This window comes from Gymnodraco acuticeps, unplaced genomic scaffold (assembly GCF_902827175.1).
Source record: "Gymnodraco acuticeps unplaced genomic scaffold, fGymAcu1.1, whole genome shotgun sequence".
Taxonomy (NCBI): Eukaryota; Metazoa; Chordata; class Actinopteri; order Perciformes; family Bathydraconidae; genus Gymnodraco; species Gymnodraco acuticeps.
Window position 1 is genome coordinate 1032084 of NW_022990501.1, and position 18804 is coordinate 1050887.

Here is an 18804-nt window from a genome sequence, read left to right on the forward strand (position 1 = left end):
CTACTGGATCTGGATTGTTGGGTAATCTATGGTAGGCAGGGCCGCCCCTGGCCAACTTGGGGCCCCAAGCGACATTGTGAGATGAGCCCCCCCCCCCCACCGACAGGAGTAAAAAAAAAAAAATGTTTTGGAAACAAAGTAGGCTACTTTGCAAATACAATTCCTGTTTATTATTATTATCAACACAGTTACTTTTTTATACAGTGAGGTAAATGGTAAATGTGCATGTATGTCGTTCAGTATGCGTTTACAGGTACGTCTGCATTTCCTGCCAAATACTAACCTCAAAAAGATTACAATATAATTAATGGAAATAAACTACTTCTACTACTAATAATAATCATAATCAATTCAATAATATAAATACTATATTATTGTATTGTAATATAGCTGTAATAGTCAAGACAAAACATGCTTATGATATGCTCAAAAACTGATATTTCTTAAATCTGTATTCAAATATAGTTCCCTCTGTCAGCAATGTATCAACAACTACACACACATTTCTATCAGTATTTCTCTGTGTTGTGGTTGACATGATGATGACTGTTAGGAGTTAAGGGGAGAGGCTGAGCGTCACCATGATGATGACTGTTAGGAGTTAAGGGGAGAGGCTGAGCATCACCATGAAATGTGCAAATTGACATAAAAATGAATAAAAGGGGAAAAAATGCTCCATGTGTTTTAGGCTGTACACTTTAACTGTTATGTAAGCCAACTAGACAGACAGTTTATCACTCTTCCTCCTGTACATTAGCAGATAAAAGGCATAACATACTTGAATGAATGTTAAATAAAGAATGCTGGAAATAACATGCATCTCCATTAGCCTATATGCTATGCAGAGACTGCCTTCTTCATGTCGTGAATTACAGCTGATGTTTTAATATGGCAATTGGCAATTTGAATACAACATTCGCAAGTTGTACATTTGACTCATACAATAACCCACCTTCGAGTGATGCTCTAGTTTCTTCATGTTTTGTTTTTTTCCCCTCTTGCTTGCGCTGGACTGAAACGGTCTTTTCACCGACATCTCTTCACCTGCACTAGTGGCAGTATCAAAGCCGTGATTGGTCAGATGTTGATTCATTGCAACGGTGTCGGGTTACAGACGTGCTCCCCTTAGGCGCTTTCACACTGCGGTACTTTTCCCACAAAGGTTCATGTGAACTTAGTTCATGTGAACTCTTTTATCGCGTTCACACCAAAAAGAGCCGGTACTAAAATTAGTTCATGTGAACCTTTTTACCCCCTCGAAAGTCCCTGCTAGAGAGCAGGGACTTTCGAGCGGCTCTTTTGTGAGAAAAGAGCTATATTTCTGATTGGCTGGAAGGATTGCAAACCACGCCCCGCAAAACTCCCAAAAAGTTTTGTGAAGCTGCCATTTTATTATCCTCGCATTAGCATTATTAGCATTAGCATTAGCCCAGCGTAGAAACGCAGAGAGACTAACTTATGGCAACACAAAATAAAACATGGGAGCGGTGGAGATGAGGAGGTGTCGGCGTTCTGGCGATTTACTCGGAAGGCTTCAGTAGAAGCTGCTGGGAGTCCCAGCAGCTTCTACTGAAGCCAGTCCCTAACTCCGGGGACTTCCGGCCGGGGACTCCGGGTGGCAGTATACGCCGTGAAGTGGTTTGCGGCCTGCCAGTAAACCCAAAGCAGAAGAAGAACAAGTGACGTCAGCGGCTTCATTTGCCTAATTCACCCCCAGGGACTTTTTACAGTGTGAACGCGAACTTAGTTAGAACTTAGTTCATGCGAACTAAAGAGTTCACATGAACTAAGTTCACATGAACCTTTGTGGGAAAAGTATCGCAGTGTGAAAGCGCCTCTTGTCACCTTTCACTCTCACTCTTGCGGGGTGTGTGCGGGGAACTGCAAACAGCAGCTGAGGCCCTCTGGGCGGGGCCCCCTGCGCAAGGCGGGGCCCCATGCAGCCTGTGTGATTGGCCTGTAGGGAGGGGCGGCCCTGATGGTAGGGATAACCCATACAGTGGTGGGGCTCATGTCAGTATTTGCAATGTAATTACATACACGCTCCCCTTGACAGTGAAACGCCATGCATGAGGTTTAGATTATTTCCCTGTCTCAATCCAAATTGAACTGTATGAAATAAAAAGGCACATCTGTTTTGTAGTAAATAAAAAGGGCGACCTGGAGCCAATCCTGCAATTTCCCCACAGGTGAAAGAGTTGACCTGCTGAAAACCCAACTCCTGCAGGGGGGTCTGGAGGGATTCTCCCCCAGGAGATTTTTTGAAATACTAACATAAAATACACATTCTGGTACTCTCTTGAGAATACAAATAAATAAATCTATTACTACACGACATATTTAAAAAAATTAATGTCATTTTAATTTTGTGTTACTTTGTTCTGAAAGCTGAACCTGCTGCTCCTCACTGAAGAGAGAAGAGAGGAGGCTGTGTGAATTACTTTACATTGTGGATAAGGGTGGATAGCCCCCATTGTTCTGTGTGTCAAAAATGAAAGACAGCCCACACACCTATCAATCATCAAACCGTGGGGTCTTATTTCATTACGTGTTGATTTCTATCAACACGTAATGCAGGGTCGGCGTCATGGGGGGTCATTCGAGGGCCATGCCCCCCCAAATGAGTCACTGTGCCCCCCCAACGCAGGGTGGGCAAGCCTTGCCACTTTGCCGTTTTTTTTTTTTTTTAATCATAGAAGTGAAAACGTTTCCACTAAAGGTTTTCTGTGTGAAATACATCAGAAATAAAGAATACAAATATAAAACACAGCCTGAGGTGTGCTCACTGCTGCTCTCTGATTGGTGTGTTGCTTGACCAATGACCCCCGACTTTTGTTTTGTTATCGTCCTAAACGCGAGTGAAGTCTAATCTGACAGGACGGAGACACGCAGCTCTGCTCACCTGCAGCTCCTCCCGCTGTGATGCAGCGGTGAACGGCGCAACACACACACTTCAAGTCAGATCATCACCCTTAGCTATTTTAATTACCTCTCAAACTACCTAAACTAGTTATAAATATGTTTATTTTTACTGTCGGCCGGGTCACTCATTACTGGATCAGCTGCTGCATGAGACAGACACTGACGCTGTCCGAAGAGAGGGAGGAAAAAGAGAGGCTCCGTGTATTTTATTATTATATTATATAGAGTCGTTATTCATTTGTTTTAAAGCTCAATAAATAACAAAGAAGACCTTTGACCGGCACTTTTATAATTTTGTCCTGAAGATTTAAACTTTAATACACGTTGACTGGCGAAAAACTCTGCCCGCTTCCCTCGGTCCCCACCATAGACTGTATATATAAAGGTCCCCACCACAGAAGGGCAACCATGACAACCATGCTTCTTCGCTGCTTTTGGGGAGGGAGTTACAGCGCCAAGTACAGCTCGGCATATGTACTGCAGCTTCTCCAGCGGTTGGAGCTAAACGGAGCTGTCTCGTGTGGACAGACACTATCCGGTGACTATTGTATTGCGTGTGGACGGAAACTTTTTTGCGATTGCGTTTGCGTGAATCCTATGCGTTTAGCCGTTTTCGTCCTCGTGTGGCCGGGGCCTTAAATTCACTAGTAAGCACACTCAGCAGACTGAAATAAAGCTAAGATTGCTATTACTTTATCTTATGTTACATTTTTTTACAGTTAATAGAGCGTTTAGCTTAGTCGTGCATAGAGCTTGTGTGCACACAATGCTCGAGCAGCTGAGCATATTGTACCCTCTTCAAAACCTCATTCATGCATCCATGTTGGCAAGGACGTGCACAGACATTTTGGGGGGCGGGAGCTCAAGTGGGAAAAAGGGCACTTCCCATAATCATTTATAACAAAATATTTTAAAACAAAAAGTTAAATATAGTTGCACGTGTAGAAGCCAAAAACCAGCATCAAAATACTTTTGACAACATTTTGGAACATGATGTTAGACTCAACCCCATTAAAATGTGTTTTTTATTGTGTGATGGAAATTCAATGAGCAGAGCACCTGAAAACAAAATAACCTGAATGTTGAATTGAAGCTTGATCAAGGAGAATTGACAATGACAAAACAAGGACACAGAGATGTGTCCAAGGCAAGCTGACATCTGAAGCCCAGCCTTTCTGTTCCCATATTCATCCTTCACAGAGCACATGCTTCTTTATTTAAACATGAGTCATTTTGATGGGATTTTAGTCAAAAACAATCTTAGGAAGACATTGTATCATCACTGACTGTACCTGCATGGCTTTGTAGAGCACAATGGGCCAGGCTTATGGGCCAACAGTTATTCATTTTTATGTTATGTGACTATATTTTGGGGATATGTAAAAGGAATCTTTTACATATTCTGCTGTTTCCCCTTTGGCTCCCTTTGGAATGACCTTTCTTTTCCATTCAAAACAGAGCGTCACTCCCCATTAGGGCTGGAAGTCATCTCATCAAGAGGAATATATGTCATCCACTCAGTTTCCCTCTTGCCTCACTTCTCAAGAAAAAAAGTCTCTCCTGAGCTTTTCTTTTTCTTATCGTTGCAAGTCTGTCGACACAACTACTGAGTGTTGTTGTCTGATAAGCAGGGTTTTGCTGCAAGCTCTCTTCACTCTGCCTCACATACATGCTTGTTGTTTTGTAATATTAGTCATGTAAGAATTTCAAAGTTTTATTTGATTGCCTTCATTGTCAGCAACTAACAGTGATTCACCTCCTGCCCACACTTTGCAATAAAAGTGTAAAAATGTTTAGTAAGTGGGTGAATGTGTCTTGTGCAAAGGAAGACAAATCTATTATTTTATCAATTTGGTTCATTTAATTAATACAAGAATACGTTGAAATGTTATAACTCTCACAACCGTTTAAGTGTGGCCAATGGGTTCATGAAATCTTCATGTATGTATTATCTGTTATTTGAGCAGCCCATTGAGAGAGACAAGCATTTGAATGCTGTCTCATTTAAGAAAAATAATAATAGATCATTTGTTTTATAGTCATAATTAACAGAATCCCTTTGAATTTTTTTATTTCAAAGACATGATTACATTATTTTCCTTCAGATGAATGCATTCTTTAATGAACCAAAATAACCTATTTACAATGGAAGATAATTAGGAATTATTATTACTGCGAACGAGACCAACTTCGAGTACAGCAAAGAAGGACTGAAAATAAGTAAATATTTTTAGAGTATAATGTTTGCTTTATGTGGGTACATTTAAAATGATCAAGGTGAACGATTAAGGCAATAATTATTTCAAAGGTCCCATGTCATGGCCATTTCTACTGATCATATTTCCATTGTTGAGGTCTACTAGAATAGATTTAAATTGTGCAATTTTCCAAAATCACATCGGTTTCTCATACAGCATCTCTGTATATTATGTGTATTCACCGGGTATTCACTCTGTCCTAAACGGCTTGTGGGAGCTCCTACCCCCCCCCCCCCCCTCCCTGTGAGCCCAGTGTGCTCTGATTGGTCGGGACGTTGCGAGGCTCACTGCTGCGAGGAGCGGACAGGTTTGCGGGTCGGCGATACAGCAAAACTCATCCTGAGCACACACAAACGCTCACAGCCGAAGTAAAAACAATAAGTGTCGCTTGATATTGAGTAAAAAAAAGATTTATAACGCTGTGAGAATGGGTCTGCGGAGAGCATTTCTCCACGATCCCAACTCGTCTATTACCAGCGTTCAGGGAGCTCTATATGCAAGTCAAAGGATAATTGTGTGTTATTGTTGAGTAAATAACAGTGTGTGGTTTAGAAAAGAATACAAAATTAGAAGGAAAAAACGATGAAACAATACAGATTTCAGTATTCTGAGCCCCTACTCTCCCCATAACTGACGGCAAAAAAAGCCCAACATTATTCAATTAAAATAAAGAAGTAAAACAATAAGTTTGGCTTGATATTGAGTAAGAAAAAGTTTGATAAACGCTGTGAGAATGGATCTGCGGAGAGCATTTTGCCGCAATCCCAACTCGTCTATTACCAACGTTCAGGGAGCTCTATGCAAGTCAATGGGACTCCCTGATAGTTGAAACTCAACGCTAAAGGGCCCCCTTGCGTTGGAAAGTGACGACAGGGACCCTGACATAACGTCAACATAGGCCGAATTGGGAGTGAGAATGTGTTGGTGAGGTGCTCCGCGGATTGGTCCATTTGGGCCAATCCGGTAATTTGTTGTTGATTTGGGTATTCACACGTCACAGAACCCAGGAAGAAAACAATGGAAAATGAGAAATCTCCAACTAGGCGTTTTGGGGTAGCCGTAGGAACATCTTTCAAATGGGGGGTGCTGTGGGGATGACACCAGGGCCGGTTCTGACAAATTTGCTGCCCTAGGCAAGATTTTTGCTGGCGCCCGCCCCATTCTGAAACACGTACAGTAGAAAAGATGAAGATCGATAAAGTATCCAAGGAATACATAATAGAATATATAAAGAATAAATGAAATACCTCTACAAAAGACCAATACACTACAATAAGATAAACTTATTGACATGGTGGACAGCTTATATAAAAAGGCTTCAAATGTATTCAGCATTGTATGAACATGTTTTAATTGAGGGGTGGACGTCCAATCCTCTAGGGGGGTCCGGGGGAGAATATTTGTTTTAACATTTTAAAGTAAAATGCTTCAATCTGGTGCACTTTGAGCAGAATTATACTAGAGACCTGATCTAGGGGGTACAACTCTAAAACACCCATATGAAAAAGATCGGTTTGCATTTTAATAATCAAATGAGTATGTGAACATAACCAATAACCTACCATAGCCAATAATAAATAAATGTATCTTATTTTACCTGGTTAACATTTGTTTATTTATGCTTTTTTTTTTTTTTTAATATCTCTAGTTTTAAAGGATATTTGTGGTTACTGTCCTATAGTATACATTGGAATGATTTCAAACCTGTTGTTATTTATGCTAATAATTATAAAGGTGTGCCCTTGGAAATATTTGTTTATATAAATTATGATCAAACCGTTTGAGACCCACTGAGATAACTTAGACTAAAGTGAACTATCTAAACACTCAGATAGTCCTTTACCTCACTGAGGGCAAATGGAAAATGTAACCGGGGTGAAAAGGGTGTTATCTTTGCTTAATTATGAATGTTGTTACATCAAGGCCGACATTTTTGTTGTTGTTGTATTATATTTGTATTATATTTCCATTTAATCTTGTGGACGTGCAGATTCCCTGTCCTCCATCAGGGGGTGCTGCAGCACCCTCAGCACCCCTATTTCCCACGTCCTTGATAGACAGGTATTTTCTGTGTTAGAGTTTTACTCGCTACAGGGTGTACTTTGAGGGTTTTTGACTCTGCAGACCGTTTACATGCAGAAAAACCTTCATAACACACAAGGGGACGGGTAATAACCGTAATAACGTAATCACCGGAAAAGCATGACATGGGCCCTTTAAGAGTGCATCGAACACATTGTGTCTTGTTTATTTTATCCTGTAGAGGTCAGTGTGACGCTGCCGAGCTGCGTTGAGTCTACCATAAATCAACCAGTAGAAGAAGAAGAAGGAGGAGGAGGAGCCGTGTGTTTGAAAGTGGCGGGCAGTCAAAACTCAAGCCGTAGCAAGTGGGAAGCGATTCGCCATTGCAAAGAAGAAGAAGAAAACAATAAATAATAATAATAATAATAAGAAGAAGAAGTCGTAGCAAGTAACGTTAAAAAGTATACGTTTTCCAAGCAGTATTTACAACTTAACTGTACTTAATGCTGTTACCGTGATAGCTCTCGTACAGGAGGAAACGTGAAAAGGTAAGTTAATGTTAAATTCGACGTATTGTTAACAATTAGCTAGCGTTATTCTTCTAGCTAACCAACGGTCACGTTAGTCAAAAACACAATTATGACAACTTGATTATAACCCGTCAACTGGGGTGAAACTTTGTTTCCATCCAATACAAAGCATTTTAGCGTCTGCTAAAGGCGGTAGATAGTTTCGCTGTGAATTCTTAAACGATACATTTGGCAAGTTAACGTTAAAGCCTTCTGCGTATATATCTGTTAAGAGATCGATTGAGACGTAAATGTCCATAATAACTTATGCTTATACAGTTGCACAGTTTGGTTTTAATTTGTGTGAACGAAAGGTTCACAACCATCTTAAATATATATATATATATAGAGGGTGGATAATGGACCAACTCCTTGACACCATGACAACAGACATGGGGAATTTACTGACCCATGGAGACATGATGCACTGGAAGGCAAACTCCTTATTGATTCAATATTCAAATGCTTTATTGTCATATGCACAGTAGCTACAGTGTAGACATGGCAATGCTAATCCAAGCTCATCCAACAGTGCAACTTATTATATATATATATATAGGACATACAAAAATAAAACACATGTAAAAATAAAGAGTGCAAGAAGAAACAGAGTAGATTACACAGACAACAAGTATGCAAGTGTTAGTGGACAACGTATAAAGCCATTACCTTAATAATTGTGGAGCTAGATACTAACTTTCCTTTTATAATTTGAACACATTGCATTTCGTTATGTTTTTCCTTTCAAGACCAGACACATTTATTTATATATAACACATTTCAACAACAAGACTATTCAAAGGGCTTTCAATAAAACATTAAGGCAATATGACATAGTGCAAAATAAACAAATACAATTTAAATACATTGAAACGGTCTTTAAAAAGCCAATAGAATACACATTTAACATTTCAGGCAACCATTTTATTTTGTAAAGCAACTAGGTGTCCATTTTTTTAAATATGCAACAGATGATACTTTCAAGAATATTGTGTTGTCTATGCATTTTAAACTTTTCAATAAGCAGTTGCCAAGTTTGCAAAATTCAGTGTGAATCAATATAGTAATGTCATGGTTTAACACAGCAAAAACAATGACTTTTAACTTCAGGTTCTGATGGGTTTTGTTGGCATCATGCAATAAAAAGTCAACACCAGTTATTTGTATTTCGATGTTATCAGCACTTCATCCCTAAATCCTCCTCCAGTATTCATGCAATACATTTGATTGCACATGATGTTTCATCATTTCTAAAAATGATGAAGAAAATCCCTTTATCTTGATGATGGGAATCAGTCACTATGTCCAAACATCTGCCTGTTTCAATATCTGCCAGTGTTGGAACTGTATGTTTCAACACTGGCAGATTTGAGTTGCATCCCTCATTGTTTTTCAAAGTTTTCTGTCCCTTCTTGCTATTTCATGTAGACTTGTCTTATATTACTTGGCTTTATTATGATACCCTGTTGTTGTTTGTTACAAGGAATATTGTCTTGCATCATCATGACAAATGAGGATGATAAAGGGATTCCAGTGCGGGTGGCCTTGAGAAGCCGCCCGTTGGTACCTAAGGAAATCAACGAGGGATGTCAGGGCTGTCTCACGTTTGTGCCTGGAGAACCACAGGTCTGTGCTCAACAACAATTTAGGAAAATACTTATTTCTTTATTGTGCCATTATATCAACATTATATCCACGTTTACAGCTACATAATTAGCCAAATTGTTGTTTGTTTTCAGGTGATTGTTGGCACAGAGAAGGCGTTCACATATGACTATGTGTTTGATCCCACTGCTGAACAAGAAGAGGTCTTCAACACGTCTGTGTCCCCCTTATTATGTGGGCTTTTCAAAGGTAGCTATATGTTTTCAACATAGTGTTTTCTAGGGGGTAACAGTGCAGGTTGTGCTCCCAGATGTAGCTGTGAAATACATTGGTTGCACACAAGGGAAAATGATTAATTTAATTCAATGGGAAAGGTGTTAAATAGCTATAATGAAATATATTTTTCTTTTCTTCTTGTCTTTTCAATAATTTTGCCTCCTCAATGAATTGTCCTGTAGGCTACCATGCCACCGTTCTTGCTTACGGACAGACAGGATCAGGGAAGACCTTCTCGATGGGAGGAACATACACCTCAGCTCAGGAAACTGATCCTGTAGTCGGAGTTATACCGAGGGTGATCAAAAGGATCTTTGAGGAAAGGGATAAGAGGGCAGACTGTGAATTCTGCCTGTCAGTTTCTTACCTTGAGGTCGGTGGACATGTTGTGCAGAAAATGTTATTAAATTATAGTGTTTTCAAAAGAAAAGTTACTTAGACCTTTTTCTTTTCGATTGCAGATCTATAATGAAGACATATTGGACTTGCTGTGTCCTTCTAAAGACAAACTTAGCCTCAGCATTAGGGAAGACCCTAAAGAGGGAATAAAGGTGAGTGACTGGCATGTTTTTAAAGAATAAACTTTTGCTTTGAAGCTTAGAGTAGATGGACACACAAACCGAATTGTATTCCTTTTTAAATGTAATATAATGTAAAGGGTCAGCTTTTGTATTCATTGAAAATATCCTGTTTTTCCAGATCGTGGGTTTGACCGACAGGAAGGTGTTCTCTGCCCATGAGATGGTGGGCTGTTTGGAGATTGGCAACTCAGTTCGCACCGTGGGTTCCACCGCCATGAACGCCGCTTCCTCACGCTCACATGCCATCTTCACCATCACACTGGAGCAGCGCAGAGGCAAAGACAAGTCAGTTTGCTGCTGTTGTCTCAAACAACCACTTAGGCTGATATACATACCCTTTTTCTCCTTAAGATACATTATTCTGAGTTTACACAAAGTGAAGTGTTAACAAAGACATGAACACACATTTGATGGCTATGGTAAACAAAACAAAAAGGCTTTATATTGCATTGCAGAAGCTAAAAAAGACGACTGGATTGCGCTTTGTTTACTACATTTCAAATGCCTTGAAATGGCTCTCTGTGTTTCAGCAGTTAATTCAACAGTTTTTAGTTATATATTTTCAGATTGGATTTCATTTAGAAATATGTGGTTTGTGTTTTTGTGAAGGGGACAACATAATCCGATATCTTTACATAGATGTCGTTCAATTTCTATCAAAACAGATTTGACTTGATTTTGATGTGTTTATGCTGTTGTTTTTCATGACTATAAATGGTCCCTGACCTATGTGTGGTTTTGTGTCAAGTCTGCATTCTAAGGCTCACAAAGCGTGAGATCCAATCTTATTTGAACATTTGGGTTTTCTTTTGTTTCAGAGTGGACTCAGTTGTTTCAAAATTGCACCTTGTGGATCTGGCTGGTTCAGAAAGGCAAAAGAAAACTAAAGCAGAGGGAGATCGTTTGAAGGAAGGTAACTGAAAATGTTGCTGACCTGTATATTATTTCTATGCTGTTTTAATGTATTGTTGAAGGTCTGTTAACAGCATTTCTGTTTTGATGCTATTCCATTTTCATCTTTAGGCATCAGCATCAATCGTGGGCTTTTGTCTCTGGGTAATGTCATCAGTGCCTTGGGGGATGAAAGCAAAAAGAGCAGCTTTGTTCCGTACAGGGACTCAAAGCTCACCCGTCTGCTTCAAGGTACACTTTGATTTTAAAGTTCAAAGGTTAGTGGTCCAAACATCTCGGATTGCTTTGAGGAACTTTAGACATGAGCCAATCCAAAGTCAAGTCAACTTGGCTTTAGTTGTTTTGATTAAAAAAATGAATTCTGCTTTATTGATTGCATCGTTAAATGGGGATGTATCATGGCTGGCCATGTTAAACAGGATCTGTGTATGGACACCAAACCAGCTGTGTTTGCACTTTACCATTTCATATTACGTGCCTTTTTTACCTGCTATGCCACTTTTCTTTAACACTGTAAATATCCCCGCAGAAGGACTAATTAAGGATTCATGAATTATGTTAGTATAACAATGGCACTATAACTTGTAATTGTACATTTTAAAACAGGCAAATTGTTTAGTTTTCAAACAATGCAATAATGATTTTACTTGGAATTTTCTTCTGTCTGTCATCATCAGATTCGTTGGGAGGCAATAGCCACACTTTAATGATTGCGTGCATCAGTCCTGCAGACTCCAACATGGAGGAAACAATCAACACTCTGCGATATGCTGACAGAGCGCGCAAGATAAAAAATAAACCTATCGTCAACATTGACCTCAGAGCTGCAGAAATGAACCATCTCAAACAACAGGTACAGAAACGGGAAGTGGAAACAATTATATTCTATGATTTCACAATCAGATCTCAAACTGCCATAAAGGTTAATACAATTATTGGTAATACACCTGTTATATATTGTAGTACAGTGTGACTATTTTTACTTTAACTTGTGTTTTATAAATATTGATGTTCTATTTCTTTTTTTGTATCTTCATTGAACATTAAGTACAAATACTTTAAAAAAAAAAAAATCGTCTTTTTAATGCACATTCTTACTTTAACTTTTTAACTTTATATTAATAAATAAAACATTTTAACAATCACGAAACCCAATTTCCCCCAGCAGAAATAGTACTCTGATTGTGTCATGATGCTGCAAGTTAAATGCAGTGTATCTTCATGGAACAATCTCTTGATCCTTTCACCGGTTTAGGTTCAGGAGCTGCAGGTGATGCTTCTGCATGCCCGGGGAGGAGTGGGTCCGGTGCTCTCTGGGTAAGACGTGCTTCTTCCCCAATAACCCCATGTTGCACTTTCAAATACATGCTTTTCCTTAAACAATGGTTACTGTGTCTCCTTGTTTCAGGCCAGAGTCCACGGAGAAGGTGAGCAAGCTGGTGGAAAGGAATCGCTCCCTGCAGGATGACAACAACAAACTGTGCAGGGAGCTGAGCGAGGCAGCTGGACAGACTGCCCTCATGATAGAGAAAATCATCATGGTGAGTCAGAGCGTAACAACATTTACTAAACCTTCCCCCAAAGTCATCAGTGAAAACTGTTACTAGTGTAATAATGCGGTTCCTATGAATATAAAGATCCTATAAATACATTTATGATCAAATCGACACCTATGCTATCACAGAGATAACACAGGTCTCCTGACCCACAGCAGTGCTAACCTTACTGTCTGTGGAAATGTGGTTAAGCTAGCAAGAGACACGATCAATGACTGTATGGATGATACACTGTTCATAAAGATTTGTTCTATAGTTTATTTTTAGAACAGACAATCGTGCTTTTTGAAATGATTGCTGCATCTCCTCAAAGTTGTTACTAGGACTGAGCAATTATCTGAGTTGTATCGAGATCGCATTATGGACTAGATTCATATCAAATGAATCAATGAAGTGTGTTGGTGCTGCAGAGAACTGCCAGCCTACAGATCATATTCTACAGACTTAAGAAATAAAAGCTTTGTATGGTACAGGTTCTCGCAAAATAATAACACCACTCTCATTATGATATATTTTATAATATAAATTAGAATATACAAAGCACTATCAGCCAAATTGATTGTCATGGGTTATTTTATACTGATTTACCCTAATTCCTACCCTTAGTACCTAGCCTATTGCCTAGTGACAGCTTTACTCAGAGCAGCTGTCAATCATGACATTGTGTGACCTATACTGTAACCAGCCCTCGAGATGTTATGCCTTCCCTTTGGAGGAGCTGTCATGTCGTCCATCTTTATTTACAGTCTATGTTTTTTTTCACCTATCGGTAGAAAAAAGCCAGGACAATTTAAACACATTTCAATTCGTCTTCCTCTGACATTTGACTGCTTTGCATTGTCATCCATCAGGTTAATTACATTTAATTTGCTTTCTTTTACAGACGGAACAGGAAAATGACAAACTGCAAAGCAGGATGGAGCAACTGGGGCAACATGCAGCGTGAGTTCACAAAGACATGAAGCTAGGGGAGCTTCAGCATGGGTCTAACATGGCCTGAGTCAGTTTTGATGATTTTAGCTAATTGATTTGTTGACCACTGCCACAATGATAACTTTTGGACCACACTCTTTATTTCCCTGTATTTCAGATGTACGGTGGATCTTCAGAAAGTTCTGGAGACATTGGAGGACCAGGAGTTGAAGGAGAACGTTGAAGTAATGAGAAACCTGCAGGACATTATCTTGGAGCTCAAGGTACACAAGTCCTTTTACATGATAATCCACCAAAATACAGCGGCATTTGGCAATGCTGAAGACCTTTTTGGCTAAATAGACTTATTTACATGTTATTAATGGTTATTAGAACTTATATTGTAATTAACATACATTTTAAATCCAGCATTGTTGATGATGTTTACACTATGTTGTTGTGTTTCTCCTTAGAGTGAGAGTGAAGGCATCACTGCCTCCATCGATGCTATGGCTGCAGGAGACGGAGCTGAGGTGTCTGGGAATGGCAGTAGCAATGACGATCCAGTACGTTTGACACTTTTGTCCTCTTGGTGTTCACACAACATGATGCGTCCTATCATATACACACGTTTCTTCACTTACTTATGTCTAGAACACAAATATCTGTTTAAATCTCACATGTTTGCATATTATTACAGTAATATTTTACTGTACAGTATTTCATTTTTCATTCTGTTATCTGATTCTATATTAAATATGTATAATTAACTTATTTCCGCCCTCACTTGCACATTGTGTGGCATGCCCCATTCTCTCTAAGTTTACATTTTTTCTATTTCCTTTTGCAATTTCTTTAATTTCTTTGGTATTTTCATGCATGGAAATTAGTCGCTTTTCGGCACCTCCCGATTTTTTAACGCTGATTTGGGTGACTTGTGTAAGAACCGAAGAGTTTAAGAAATCTAGACCACAAAAGAATTAAACAAGAGAGTGCCTGTTTTTCCTGGCCAAGAACAGGTTCCTTGAACACAACACGAGCGTAACGTGTCATCACGTGGTGTAGTGCTGACAGAGAGCACCGGAACGCCGCTCCAGCACTTCAAATATTGCAGTACCCATAAGGAGCCGTACACATGCAGCAGTGTTTGCGTGGCTGTGTCTTTAGTTGTAAGCACAGTGGCGATCTGTTGTTATTAGCATCTGGTTAGCTAGCTATGCTAACGAAGTTAAAGAGCTTTTCTACAACCAGGTGGAAGAGAGCTCTCTCCTGAGAGGCTCAAATAACCTCAGCTCAGTGAGGTTAAGGCACACCTTGATATGATGTTATAGTTATAAATGAGACATTAGAGACTAAATGAAAAACAGGTATAAAATACGATATGACAGTAACAAAAAAGTTGTTAAAAATAACAAGAATAGAGTTTAAAAGGGGAGTGATTTGTAAAATATCCATAAAGAAAAATAAAATCTGCTTACAGTTCTGTTTCATATGGGTGTTGAGAGATGTATCCATAGATCTCTTCATTTTGCTCTCAAAGTGCACCAGATTGATGCTTTTAACTTCAATATTTCAATTTAAAAAAAAAAAAGATATCTGGATTAAGAGGTTGCTTTTTCTTTGCACAGCATGAAAGAAAGGCCAAATGAATGGGCTGTGATTTTAGTTTTTTTAAGCAGAGGTTGAGTTCAATCATTTGTACGGCCCTCGGAGGATGTTGTAAAAATTCAAAGGAAAAAGGTTCCCCACCCCTGCTGTAAATAATAATAAAACCCCTTGATTTATAACTTAACATTAGGGCTGTGCGATTATGGCAAAAATCATAATCACGGTTATTTGGGTCAATAATTGATATCACGATTATTTTGACGATTATTCATTGACCATTTATTGAACTTTAAAACAAATCATATTTTACCAATAAACAAGATCAACAAATATGTTGGAGCGCATTTCCAAAACCATACTAAACATATATTAATATGATAAATAAAAATAAATTAGACCAAAATAAATTAAATCAAATATGATGCAGTGCACTGTCACAACCTACTGAAAACTCCTTAACATATAGCCAACATTTTGGTAAAACATATTCAACATATTCCACTCAGTTAAACGTTGAAGGCTGGCAAACCGTCATGGTCCAGAAGTAACAGGAAATAAATGTTGAACTACAATTTAAGACCAAATAAAAATGTTTAGGCCACCATGGCAAATGCTGGTAGGGCTGCTCATGTCATCTCTTAAAGATTTTTTGCAAGAAACACCAGCCTGTTGACATGGTCTGGTTTCAGAGATGAGCGCAGGCAGGTGACGATATTGCCACCTGTACTGAAGACCCTCTCTGAAGAGGAACTTGTGGCAGTGCTGCCACATATGACACAGGAAAAAAAGAAAAGACTCTGAAGAACCCTTTCTTTGCCATTATATAAAAATAGTGTTGCTACAAAAGTATAAATTAGGCTTACTAATAAGACAACTCAGATCTGAAGCTACACAGGAATCTGCTGCCAAAGTGCAATAAAAAGACAACATTAATAGAATCAAACCCTTTTTTGTTGCATTTTAGTAGAGTATAAAAAGAAATGCCTTTTTTAAAATAGGATGCAAGCAACACTAGTTTCTTAACCTGAATTGATAATAGACTATAATCAATTTAAGTTTGCATTCTTATACCCTTTTGTACAATAATTATAATGAATAAGTTCAAACAAACTAAAACTTACAGCTGATTAATAACGGTATCTAACTTGAGTTTTTATTATATCAAAAACCTGTTGAAATGCTACTGTTATTTTTACTGTCCCCAAAAAGCCTGTCAGCAGCCTCCAGGAATGCTTCTTTCACAACTTCGCCGTCTTTGAAAGACTTCATGTGTTTCGCAAGAACGTGACTGACACGATAAGATGCTCTGGTAGCAGCCTTGCTCTTGTTGTTGGGCCTGGTGAAAATGGACTGCTGTGCATTTAGCAGTCCTTTCAGGCCCCTCCCCTTTTGGAGCGTAGGGCAGAATCAGGAGGGAATTCCGTCTCGTAGCGTTTGTGCACTGTTTTGAAATGCCGCTCCTAAATTACCCTTCTTCGATAAAGCCACGCTCGCATTGCAGATGAGACAGATGGACTTTGAATTGGAATAGATACAAAAATAATCATCCTCCCACTCGGAGTGAAAATTATATATTTTGGGCTTTTTTGCTTCTGCCATAATTGCGGTCTTGTGTGTGTGCGGACTGTCACTCCTGTTGACACGGACAAAGTCAGCGAAATAGTGCCCACTGCCCACCAGCCACGCCCCCACACATGGGGTGAGGCCGGCCAATCACAAAGCTTTGATGCGTTCAAGTGCATTATTCTGGCACAGGAAGATTATGTTACAGGACATTAACGATAAAACAGAATATTGTTGTTATATTTTTAGACACATCTCGCGATCGACTGGGAATCTCCCCGCGACCCTTCTTTTTAATGAGTTGCTGCTCTTGTTCTGACATCTTCGCTCGCGCTGAATACTCACAACACATGTCACTCCCACGTGACCGAGTGGGCTTTTAGGGAGGGGCGAAAGCGCACCCAGCAAAATAATCGTATTTTGTCAATTATGCTGTTTTCATAATCGTCGCAAGCCATAATCGTAATTGCGATTTAAAATACGATTAATTGCACAGCCCTAATTAACATCTCTGTCTCCTATTGATCTGAGTATATTATAAAGAACAGCCAGTTAATTGAAGCATTATAGCCAGGGCTGCACATAACTGGTGCGCAGGTGCGCATGCGCACTTCCGCCAAAAAAAGAGCACCGGGTCATTTGAAACAAAGCGCATTTGCGTACCAACATTGAGAGGGAGAGAGAGAAGAGAAAAGAGAAAATAGAGGAGAGAGGAGAGATGAGAGAGAGAGAGAGAAAGATATTTGCGAGTTGCATATGAACCATGATATGAACTCAGGGCCGGCCCGTAGCGCTGGCTAGATGTTCGCCGGCTAGATGTTCGCCTAGGGCGCCAGATCTGGGGAGGTGCTGCGCTGGCAGTTCTGGGAGGGAAAAAAACATTTTGACCGTTGGGGCTCATCCTAATTTTCGGCCTTGATGTAACAATATTCACAATTAAGTAAATGTAACACCCTTTTCACCCCGGTTACACGTTTCATTTGCCCTGTACGATGGGCGCTGTAAGTAATGAAAATGGGGGATGTTGGCTTATCTGGCGCCCGCAGCTCACAGACAAAATGCGAGTGAGCGAGGGAGAGAGGGAGGGTGCACCGGTACCAGCGCTGTTGTTATTAGAATCTGGTGCTAGCTGCTCTAACGGAGATAAGAAGAAGATGTTTCTACAATAATGTGGAGGGAGAGTCCTCTCCAGTCAGACTGATAACTACAGCTCAGTGAGGTAAAGGACTCTTAGTCTAAATTCAAACGGTTTGCTCACAATTTATGTAAACACATATTTCCAAGGCACTCCTTTGTAATTATTGGGATAAACAGGTTTGAAATCATTCCAATGTATACTATAGGACAGTAACCAAAAATATCCTTTAAAACTGGAGAGATAAAAAAAAAAAGCATAAATAAATAAATGTTAAGGTAAAATAAGATATGAATGAACAACACAAATAAAATAAGTTACATTAATTTGTTATTGGCTATGGTAGGTTATTGTTTATGTTCACATACTTATTTGATTACATCCACTTGTCTAAGATGACAACAGAGACTTTCGACCCAAAACCAGCTGTTGACTTGTGGATGCAAGCAGCTAATCACAGACTCAACCAGAGAGAAAGAAGTAGGCCTACATCATCAGCTACCATGTCTGACAGAGAGGAAGACAGTGAGGAGAACAGTCAGGAGGGTAGTGATGACAGCTTGTAGGATTACTGGTCGTGCTCATGTTGTCTTGTGTTCACCTCTGTCTGCATGTTGTCTTGTGTTCACCTCTGCATGTGTGTTCTGTGTTCACCTCTGCATGTGTGTTCAGTGCCGTGTGTCTGGCAAATAAAGTCAAGACCCCTTCAAAAGTTAGGGTTTATTTCATTTTAAGGATGAGCGCCAAGCAACATCTCCAGGTGCTCCTTTGAGAACCAGGGCAAAAAAGTTATGCGCACCCCTGATTATAGCACAGGCCTTTGCCAGATGGTATATTGCACTGTTTTGTTTCTGCTTCAAATTGCTCTCTTTTTTCCCCCATACG

The 18804-nt window shown here is 39.5% G+C and overlaps 1 protein-coding gene across 1 annotated transcript in view; it reads left to right on the forward strand.

Annotated features, from left to right (window-relative positions):
* Positions 1-7491: 7491 nt before the first annotated feature.
* Positions 7492-18804, forward strand: part of kif4 (kinesin family member 4) — a 31177-nt gene continuing 19864 nt past the window's right edge. The window contains exons 1-14 of the mRNA XM_034226699.1: positions 7492-7750; positions 9255-9397; positions 9511-9625; positions 9835-10025; positions 10114-10203; positions 10352-10518; positions 11052-11146; positions 11257-11376; positions 11823-11998; positions 12401-12462; positions 12554-12686; positions 13585-13643; positions 13792-13897; positions 14087-14179. Coding sequence (XP_034082590.1) covers positions 9275-9397; positions 9511-9625; positions 9835-10025; positions 10114-10203; positions 10352-10518; positions 11052-11146; positions 11257-11376; positions 11823-11998; positions 12401-12462; positions 12554-12686; positions 13585-13643; positions 13792-13897; positions 14087-14179 — 1530 coding nt within the window. The 5' untranslated portion in view covers positions 7492-7750; positions 9255-9274. The remainder of the gene's footprint in view (positions 7751-9254; positions 9398-9510; positions 9626-9834; positions 10026-10113; positions 10204-10351; positions 10519-11051; positions 11147-11256; positions 11377-11822; positions 11999-12400; positions 12463-12553; positions 12687-13584; positions 13644-13791; positions 13898-14086; positions 14180-18804) is intronic.